Source organism: Ixodes scapularis, unplaced genomic scaffold (assembly GCF_016920785.2).
Source record: "Ixodes scapularis isolate PalLabHiFi unplaced genomic scaffold, ASM1692078v2 PGA_scaffold5__190_contigs__length_132052651, whole genome shotgun sequence".
Classification (NCBI taxonomy): domain Eukaryota; kingdom Metazoa; phylum Arthropoda; class Arachnida; order Ixodida; family Ixodidae; genus Ixodes; species Ixodes scapularis.
Window position 1 is genome coordinate 51,331,645 of NW_024609880.1, and position 10,595 is coordinate 51,342,239.

Sequence of the window (10,595 nt, forward strand, 5' to 3'; positions counted from 1 at the left end):
GAAGCTCTGCACATATGCACCAGTGCAATGTGGTGAAGGTGTGTGCGTGTGCCAGTGCAAGGTGTTGAAGAGGCTTGATGGGGGGGGGGGGGGGGGGGAGGGGGGGGTGGTGGGGCTGCTTTAAAATTTTTTTCTGCCAGACTCCTATACTCTTGCGCCGTCCCACTGATCAAACGAGTTGAGGAGGGGTACACCCTACCGTGTGCCCCTTTTTCTTTCTCGTTCTCGGACCTGTCCCCACTTTTTTTGCGATTTATCTCCATATTTTGGGTGAATGCCTGCTCATTATTTTATGGTAGATGAGAATACTCTGAAGCCCACTTTATAAGAAGCCAGTAGTCTGTTATAATGCTGTATTACGGTATCCATAATTGCCTTAGCATTTTCCTATTCTGCATCCAGTTGCACTTTACAGTGAACTGTTCGTTTTTTGTTTGAATCAGCTGACAGAAAGATTCGGCAAATTTTTAAAATTCATTTGCGTCCTTTCCTTTTTGTTTGTGCCCCCTTGCCCTTCGTACAACACAATAGCAATGCCTCCTGTTCCTGTTTGAACACAAAAGTGCCATTTTTACAATTGTCCAGTGTCCTACTGGTTTTTTTCTTCGGAATGTAGACAAAAGACTAAAAATAAAGTTAGTTGCGTAATGTTCGGGGCTTGGTCGAAAGTAATGTAGAAAGATTTTATGCGCGGAAATCTAATCCACTCACCCATTTTGGTTCAAAGCAAATTTTGCAAGATAAAATCTGTACACCAATGCTAGTCATAACAGCATTCTCGAAGCCACCATATTTCTACTAATGCTTGCTCGTTCAACGACTGCTGTGGTTGCCTCGATGTGGTCTACAAATTTAATTTCGTTATCAAGGTCTGATTCACACATTTGCATCCGAGTGCGACTGAGGGCATTGCAACTGTTTGCGATGAAAGAACACGGTGACCATTTTTCTTGTATAGTGCAGTGGTATAATCTCGCAAATACTGCAAAAATCTCCAGTCTAGTTGTACAAAGATCGCAAGTGTTCTAGGTGCCTCTGTGTCCTGTTTGACAGATCACATACTATCCGTTTTCTCGACTGGGCAAGTAAAGCGTAAGGAACATTTGGGGGTTTTACGTGCCAAATAAGCGAGGGGCATTTGGCACGCCCAGCAGGGGACTGAGGATTCATTTCGTCCACCCGGGCACCTTTAACCAGCCTGTGCTCAGGCTGGTCTGCCCCCGAATTTTCTACTTAAGTTTTTCACTCAACATGGCAAACCCGCGAAAGTGGGCACTATAGCCAAACTTCACTACATTAGCCGGACAAAAGTGTGAAATTTGGGGTTGAATATTGCAAAACACGGGCCGGTTACGCTAACTTTACAAAATGGAACAGTCTTGGCATACGACTGCCTCAAAGTTGCTAATATAAGCATATATTCTAATTACAGTAATCAAAATTAAAACTTTTAAATAAATCTAATGTCTGCCAAGCCATATAAACATAGAGTGAAAACCACATTCATATGACTTCTTCCTCCTCAATTTAAAATTTGGTGCAGCTAAAAAAAAAAACACCCTGTATATCTTACACCATGGCAGGGATTCAGACCTGCCACATGGAGATCCGTAGGCTGCCGATTTGCCTCGGAGACATTGAGGCGGCTTTGGGCAAGTGACGCAATGGCTACGTAACTTAAAAACATTTATTTGGACAGAAGAAATGAGTATGGAGCAAGAATGCAGTCAGAGAAACTTCTGTGCACCAGCAGCAAACTTTGTGTTCAAAAGTGCTGCCTTGTTGAGGAGCGCCTTGTTGGCCTTGGCGTCAATGTGACTGATCTTCAGGTCTTCCTCGCGGTTGAATTCTCTTCGCTCTTGGACTACAACTTTACTCTGAAAAGACGCCAAAACGAAGTTTGTTTTGTGGCCAAAGCAAAGCTGTTGTCTGGTCAGAGTTTATTTAAACACTTTGGGTCTTAATCAATTTTAACATACGACTATCGCAACTTTTCAATCAACTTCGGGCATTGGCACGATAGCCATTGGCAGAGGCGAAGCATGTCGATAGCCTGCAGTTCATCACGCCGGTGAAAAATCCAGCGCCATCACCATTTATCAATGTTGGTGGTACTCACTACTGAAAAGTGTTTCTACGCTGTGAGTGGCCTCTATCTCTAATCAATTCTCAAGTGGCATTGACTAGATCTTGCAAGATGTGTGCGACACGGGCACAAGCACGAGTGAGTAGCTCCGCACAAGGCTATGTCAACTAGTTGGAGTGTGTTGTGCTTCGGTAAACCAGTTTGTACTATCCAAATAGGATGTCCCACAGCCTATGCACCCTTTTATGGGCACCGTGCCATGATATCGTGTCCACTTCCTTCGCTTCACCATTGAGAAACATACCAGTCAGACTCGATATCTGTACTTACCAAGACTGCTGGATTACCCACTTCTGAGAAACAACAAGAGCAGGTGGTACCAAAGAAAGCTGTTTAGCGGGTACGTATCGGACCAGTCGTCCTCGACAGACGGGAGTAGACAAATCCTTCAACAGAACCGGAAGACCTTGGAGAAGTTAACTCGGCCAGGCAGAGCTCCGACTTTCAAAACAGCGTTCCTCGATGAGGACCTACCGACGGCCTCGTTGGATTGGGGATACCGGCAGCCTGTATTAGCAATGCCGCTTCTCCTGGCCCAGTGACTTTGGGAACATGCACAGTGCTTACTCTGATAAGTTTGAGGCTGGTTCACACATTTGCATTTGATCACACGGTCTATGTCGCTTTACAGGTCTTCCATAAGAGCTAGTCCTAGGGAACAAAAGAAACAAAACAAAATGAAAACGTCATCACCTGTTCCACTTTCCGCTTCTTTCGGTGCATGTCCAAAAGGGACTCTGCCCGTTTTTCTTTCTGTAATGGGTTTAAAAATCGGTGCTTTGTCGTATCAACCAGTTGTTTCCGGGCAACAGATACATACATTGTAATTTGTCAACTGTTCAGCAATCTCCTCTTCTTTCTTACTGCGCTTCGGGTGACGCGAAGGCTCCGCCTCGTCCTTCTTGGCCTTTTTCTGCGGCAAAAGATTACGAGCGTTAGCTGCGAGGCTTGGAGAGACCTTTGGGCGAGGAACAAACCCAGATCCATGTTCACCGGCACCGGTTCTACTAAAGGGATCACATAATGACTTGGACTAACTTGTCCTCAGGATAGAACTCGGATATGCGGTGAATACTATTCAATGCACATTAGTCTTTCTATCAGACAGCCTGCTTAGTTTAAGATATTTTACGATTAGTGTGAACAGAGTGGGGTACTTTCGACTGTACGGATAATTTCGTTAGCAACAAGAATCGTGTCTCAGATGGCAATGGTCATGGCATGGCAATCGCATTCACCAGCTGGTGAATGCGATTGCCACTTTTTTGGTCTTCTCTATGCCTGGTTCACCTCTCAACTACTGGCTAATCGGAAAAAGAAACCATGTACATAAAGTCGGGTGTTTTTACGTGCTAGCAAAGCTCTTACACAGTTATGACATCTTTTCATGCCACAACAACAGTAAACAAGTTTGCTTAATGCGTAAATTTTATAATTAACTTTTTTTTTTTCTTTTTTTTTAAAGATTTATGTGTTGTAGACTAGTAGTAGTTTTTAAATGGGGTTCCACGAAGCCATTTTTGGAGTCCGTGAAGCACTTGCCTCAACCCTCCTCCTCCCCCCACACACACACACGCACACACACATACACACTTTTTCTTGAAAAATATTACTCTTTGTTGGCCCTGGCTAGGTGGCGCAAGCTACCACCTCTCACAAAGGTAGAGCCGTTACAATCTATCCATCCATTCATCTTTTTACTTGATGTTTCTCACTTCTCCTGTCTATAGACCTTTTAACCCCAGGGGTAGCGCCCCCTCAATGGGGCTCCTCCTGGAAGGGGAAGGGAAGGGGGGGGGGGGGAATCAAATATCACTGTGGCGGTGGTTGCTTGGCTCACTTGTTGCCAGAGGTCGGCATTTTAGGTCGCCCTCACTCACCCTCACCCTCACAGCCACACTCCCCTAAGCCCCTCACTCACCCTCACCCTCACAGCTACACTCACCTTCAGCCCCTCACTCACCCTCACCCTTACAGTCACACTCACCTTCAGCCCTTCACTCACCCTCACTGAACCTCACGGCCCTCACCGCCCTCACGGCCCTCACGCCCCTCACGGCCCTCACGGCCCTCACCGCCCTCACGCCACTCACCGCCCTCACCGCCCTCACGATCCTCACGACTCATAGCCCTCACGCCACTCACCGCCCTCACGGCCCTCACCGCCCTCACGCCACTCACCGCCCTCACGCCACTCACCGCCCTCACGGCACTCACCGCCCTCACGCCACTCACCGCCATCACGCCACTCACCGGCCTCACGCCACTCACGCCACTCACCGCCCTCACGCCACTCACGCCACTCACCGCCCTCACGCCACTCACCGCCCTCACGCCCCTCACACCCCTCACGCCTCTCACACCCCTCACGCCCCTCACGCACGCATGGCCCTCACGCCACTCAGGCCAGCTTCAGATGGGGCAATTTCACCCAGAAACTTTACGTCGCAACACCAGCAACACGGGCCGCCCGCGATCACACGCAGCAACCAATTGCTGCAATTTGCCATCGTCATCATAAAATTTTATTTTTCTTGCACCATTTAGACACAATTACGCGTTATAAACGTGTTTTTATGCATTCAAACCTCGTTAAGAATACTAATGCACCTTTCTGAAACAGTTTATTTCCAAAAAACGATCGATTTCAATCCAGAACCAAGTCTTTCGGTGTCATCATCACCGGCACGAGGTATCGCGTGAAAATTTTGCGTCCCTGATTGGATGCAGCCGCTTCAAACGTATTCGAATTGCTCCGAGTTGCTTGCTTATTTCGAGCCGGACCCCATCTCAGCAATTCGTGTCGATCTAGGGAAAGCTAGAGAACAACCCGCCATTAACACCAAAATTGCCGAGAAAGATGCTCGATTTGAAGGGGGCCTCACGCACTCACCGCCCTCACGCGCTCATGGCCCTCACACCCCTCACGCACTCACCGCCCTCACACCACTCACGCACTCATGGCCCTTACGCCACTCACCGCCCTCACGCCCCTCACGCACTCATGGCCCTCATACCCCTTACCGCTCTCACCGCTCTCACCGCCCTCACGACCCTCACGGCCCTCACGGCCCTCACGGCCCTCACGGCCCTCACGGCCCTCACGGCCCTCATCGCCCTCACGGCCCTCACTCACCCTCACACTCATGAATTTTCCTGGTTCAGGAACTCACTCACCTCACCTCACCTGTGAAGATGAGGGTGAGTGAGGGTGAGTGAGGGCCCTCATGAGTGAGGTTTGCCGAGGTATGCTTGTTGCCCTACGACCACCGTCGACCCACAGTGTCGCCCTCGCAGGGTCGGGCTGATGTCAAGCCTTGCGGGGTCCTCTCTTCCTGTTGGTTTCCCCTGGGCCATTCTGTTGGCTACGGCACCGGTTTTTCTTTATTCTTGTTGGCCATTGGCTTTTTATTAAATTCCACTTGATCCTGGGATCTTATTAATTTATTTCAGTCTTGGCTTTAAGTCTGCGGTGCCCTCGAGGCGGGAGCGAACAAGGGGACTCTCATTTTTCAGTCTTTTTATATTTCTCCGACCTGAACCGCTGTCTATAGATCTTTCTCACAAGGGCGCCACCATCTCGAAATATTGTCACTTCCAGCATGGGCAAAAAGATTTTTTTGCCATCGCCACGCCAACAGAATCATCTAGAATATGAGCGTAACCGTCACCCATTCTCATTTAGTCTCCCGTCTATTCTTTTTACTATTTGCAGTTAGAAATGCTTTACTATTTTTTCGTCACTCATACCGGATATGCCTACCAGGTGGCTGGGGATGAGAGTAAGCGAAAAAGGTCTATAACTGTAAAGAATGTATTTTTCCTACTGCAATTCGTTGTCTTCTTTTATACCCCGCCCCTCCCCCCCCCCCCCATTCCCCTTTCCCTGCTGGCATGGGGTCCCTCATCAATTTGGCAGGTCCCCAAGGAGTCTTCGATACATCCATGCTTGAGTGCCACTGCTGTAGACCACAAACAAATTTACCTGGATCAATGGCTACAAAAACCTGAAGTCGTATGCCATAATGACCCAGCACTAGCCCCATAAGGCCATCAGTCTACAAAGAAATTTATGAAAATGAACAAGGGTAGCACCGAAATAAAGCGTAATGGAGTGACCATAGCACGCGGTCGTAGATAACGCTAGCTGGGAGGACCACTCAAATAAATCAGCACACTCAGTCAGCAGGAACAGTAGTCTCTTTACAAACACCAGAGTGATACAAGCTCATCGTACTGTCGCTTTGCCCGAGCTGGAAGGCGACAACTGCAAAAAATTTTAAAGAATCGAAAGCATTGCCAAACGAGCAAGCCATCCGATTTCGGGAAAGTTCCATTTGTTTGAATAGCTAAAAATAGTTGGCGAAGCACCCCTTTAGGGAATCACTTTCAGTACTTGCAACACAAGGCATATCCCTAGCTTCCAACAGACTGATCACACCAGTCAGTTTCGTTGTGCCACCACTGCCTGCATGCTTTCTGGGGACTGCAGTTGTTCTGCACGTGCGACAAGCCCGCTGCGAGTACATGCAAGCAGGGCATGAGAAGGCACAAGATGTCTCGTGCACTGTCGCCTGCCTCCTGTGGACTACAGTTGGGGCGGCGCCACGGATGCGCGGAATGCTTAATGAGATTGGTCTATTGTCCTACGCGAGTTAAGGGAAAGGAAAAAAACCTCGGCTTTCTTGGCCTTATCGGCTGGCGTGTCGGTCCACTGGGATCTGTCCGCCTTGGGGTCTTCCATGTTCTTCCTGAAGGTCCGTGGTCCGAGGCCAATGCGAAGTCCCAGGTTGTCTGGGAGCTCGGTCATCCACTCTTCTCGGCGTGGCTCATCATCTTGGTCCTTCCACAAAGAGAGAGCCAGAACAGTTCAAAGTTGATGCTCTCCCCCAACTAGGTGAACATAATGTGTACATGACTCTTAGAATTTTCAAACAATCTCATCCAGAGATGGTTTCAGGGTTAAAAATGTGTACGCTTTAGTAACTTTTTTTTTTCTTTCTTCACAAAGATGCGGCTTTTAGGTTTTTCATTTTCAGAGGAGTAAGAAGTGCAACTTATGCAGAATACAGCCACGGCTCACAGACACTTCCGTTCACCCAAAAATCATCTATATAACGTTAGTCATCCATAATAATGAGACAAAGATGCATGCATTTACCCATTTGGTCCTCTAAAATGTTGGCCATATTAAGGAGACATGACTGTGGTGCACATCTGTCGTGTTCTAGTCTTCCTCTGCTGCATTTATCTCTGTAGCCACAATACTATCAGTATATGAAGTCACTGTTGACCCTGTCACTACCACAGACACTTAGTTTGCTTACACTCCTTAAGATAGAGAATTGGGCGAGTTGGCTATTCATAATACTCGTAAAAAAAAATGGCGCACAAGAACGCCAAGCGAGTGATTCATTCTTACTGGTGCGCGTCTGAGTGTGAATGGTTCTTGTCCGCCCTTTTTTACAAGTATTATGCTTACACTCCATTCAGCAATCTATACATGTTTGCAAGTCCGGCTTCAGGGCGCTGCCATCTTGCTCGGTTGGGGTGCGCTTGGACGCGTCATAATCGTATTGTGAAGCCTTACTAAGGCGTCGTAATAGGATTATTGCTGCGCCCAAGTGCACCTCACTGAGCAAGATGGCAGCGTCCTGTGACCGAACTTGCAAACGTGTATAGAAGTGGCAATTTTTTCTAGCAGTGGTAGCCCTAAACCAAGGTTCACCCTGTGCACAGATGTCCATGCAAAGAGAGGGCTGCAACTCTCTCGCCGAAATAAGAAACATAGTAACATGTCTGTATTCCACTCAACTTCAGCAAGTGCTTGGAGCACGAGCAGGCAGCTGTAGAAGGAATTCCGTCGCGTATGTGCTCGCACGACGAGAGTACCTTGTTACTCCAATTCATTTGAAATTTTGTAGCGAAACCAAGTTGCTGGCACACACCCGTGGCTCTAGTGCGCTACATTCCAAAGCCAACTTTAAGAAGAAAAGAAGTCTACGAAGCTGCGACCTCGTGCCCGTAGCTTTCTCAAAAATGTGAACAGAGAGTATGCAGACGGTCGAACCGTGAAAAGGGAGAATGGATGCGAGCTCACACTTGCAGCTTTCAGAGAAGCGCAAGTGGAGTGTACGTCGGGCAGAGTAGGGTACCGCGCTGTTTTGTTATAGCGACCAACGGAGTGAGAATGGCGGGTTGTGTCTTTCGAACGGCCGGCCTCTAGCAGACGCTCAATTCCTTGCGCTGTTCTTTGACTGTCCCAAACACGCTCGCGGTGCACAAGACGAAGCATTGTCGAAGGTAGGCAGCTCGCACTGAAGGTGGGACAAATGGAGCTCCTCCCTGCCGTTTTCACCTCGTCGGTGAATACAGCATCAGATGCCAGAATCTGGCAGTGATCGGCTCAGTCCGCAATGACACGTCGGCATACCTTGCCCTCAAGGTGCCTCTTCATTTTGTTGGCCCTGCGGTCGATGTCCAAGGCGGCCTCGTTGCCCGCGTAATCCTCGCCTACTGCCTCCGACGGCTTCGGTCCAATGTAGCTGTCCGAGCTGTCGTCGTCGTCGTCGTCGTCTCCAGGAACCTCCTGATCTGCCTGCAGAGTCTTACCAAAGCCAGGGGGCATGGCTGGTCCAATGAAGCTCTGGGAACTGCTCGAAGATGAAGACGACGCAAAGCCTGGAGGCAACACGGGTCCGATGATGTCCGGCTTGCCGAAGCCGGGTGGCAGCGACGGTCCGTAGAGATCCGGCGCGTCTTCGTTGGACGAGGCGCTGCTTTCGTCGGTGCCGCTGCCCGCGTCTCTCGGAGCTGAAGGTTTGAACCCTGGCGGGAGCACTGGCCCGATGACTGCATTGTTTGCGGTTGTGGAGTCGGCCGCGGCCTTCAGACCTTTGGGAGAGAGCTAGTTAAAACAGACAATTTGGACGCCATTAATCCTCCATTTTGTTTGATGTTAGCCTTGACGAGACTTATGTGAACGGCAAGTCTGCCTGCTTCTTTTGCAAGGGTTGTGGTGACAACAAAACGACGAGCTCCGATTGAAGGATAGTGGGTAGACCTCAAAGCAAGCTGCCTTGAGGTCTACCCACTATCCTTCAATCGGAGCCAATCAGAGCTCGGCGTTTTGTTGTCGCCACAATCCCTGGGAAAAAAAGCAGACGAACTTGCACTACGAAGTTGAGGGTGTTGTGTGAATGCAGAGAGCAAGTTCGTCTGCTGCTTTTGCTGGGGTTGTGGAGATGCCAGAACACCGAGTTCCGATTCTACCCACTATCCTTCAATCAGACTCGGCGTCCTGACGTCACCACAACCCCAGCAAAAGAAGCAGACGAACTTGCGGTCCGCATACGTGGAATGGTCGCCTTTGGCACGCGTCGGGCGGCCCAGGAAGGCAAAATGGTGGGCGAAATTACGTCGGTGAATAGCCACAGACAGGGTGAGAACGACTGGGCGTCTCTTTAGGACACCCGGCTTCCAACACGCGCTCGCAGCCTTTTGCCGAGTTTTGGATGCGCGTTCTTCGCTCACGAGGCTGAAGCGTTATCGGATGTAGGAAGCACGCGCTGGAGGCGGGACAAGTGAAACCCCTCCCTGCCGTTCTCGTTCTCATTTTAGCAGTTAAGCTTCAACGGGGAGCACTCTCAAATCGTACTCCGACAGTAAGATAACAACTAACGTTCCCAGCTTCCCACAAGCGTCTCCAAAGCCCCACGGGGGTTCCTGCTGGGGCGTCGTAGTTTTAGGTACTCTACGGGACGTTCATCTCTGCGCTGCGAGCGATCTCGACCCGATAGCTTACCGGGTGGTACTTGTGGTCCGTACGCTGACATGTCGGGTTCCCTGTTTTCAGCAGTGGACACTGCGCGTCCCTTATATTTTGACTGTTTTGACTACCAGCAAAGGTAAATTAGAGTCGGCTATCCGAACGTCAAATAATGTACAACAACCTCTCTGGGAGCGCATCGAAAGCACGACAAACCTCCGGTTGTTTTCGCTTTTCTTTTTTCCTCTCTAGGATTAAATACGGCACTGTTTGAACTTAACTAGACGTGTCTTTCGTTCTCAAACAGATGCTTAAAATTCAGTCTTGAGCGAGTAGTCGTTAGTTTTTGACATCGTACTAGTCGAGTAGCACGCACGCACGCTACACCAGCAGCAAAACCGCAAAAACTGCACCTGCTGCACCTGCATAAACATACGTCGCATTCGTTTAGCCGACTTCTATGAACATGCGGGAAGGATGACGTACAACCAGGTTACTCCGAGGAGCCCTTGGCTTATTAAGCGCCACAGAAAACAATGCTTTCGCGTGCTCATTTTTCAGCCAATGAGAGCCAAATTGAGCATCTCGAGTTCATGAGAAGTGAGTAAAACAAACGCAATATGTAAACACATTTGAGCGCTCGCTGCGCCACGGCGGCATGGGCGGCAGGTGCAAAAAGTC

General features: G+C 49.2%; 1 protein-coding gene across 2 annotated transcripts; it reads right to left on the reverse strand.

Annotated features, from left to right (window-relative positions):
* Positions 1 to 1,673: 1,673 nt before the first annotated feature.
* LOC120838353 (GPALPP motifs-containing protein 1) lies at positions 1,674 to 10,537 on the reverse strand. Of its 2 annotated transcripts, none has more exons than XM_040208228.3 (6): positions 9,951 to 10,537; positions 8,580 to 9,040; positions 6,822 to 6,989; positions 2,967 to 3,059; positions 2,840 to 2,899; positions 1,674 to 1,877 (listed from the first exon to the last, which is right to left on the reverse strand). In XM_040208228.3, the coding sequence occupies exons 1-6, from the start codon at positions 9,979 to 9,981 to the stop codon at positions 1,728 to 1,730; spliced, it is 963 nt and encodes a 320-aa protein (XP_040064162.1). In that variant the 5' UTR covers positions 9,982 to 10,537; the 3' UTR covers positions 1,674 to 1,727. The 2 variants fall into 2 exon arrangements, with proteins under 2 accessions (XP_040064162.1, XP_040064163.1); XM_040208229.3 differs by having other exon boundaries at positions 8,580 to 8,998; positions 9,951 to 10,348.
* Between the last annotated feature and the right edge of the window lie 58 nt (positions 10,538 to 10,595).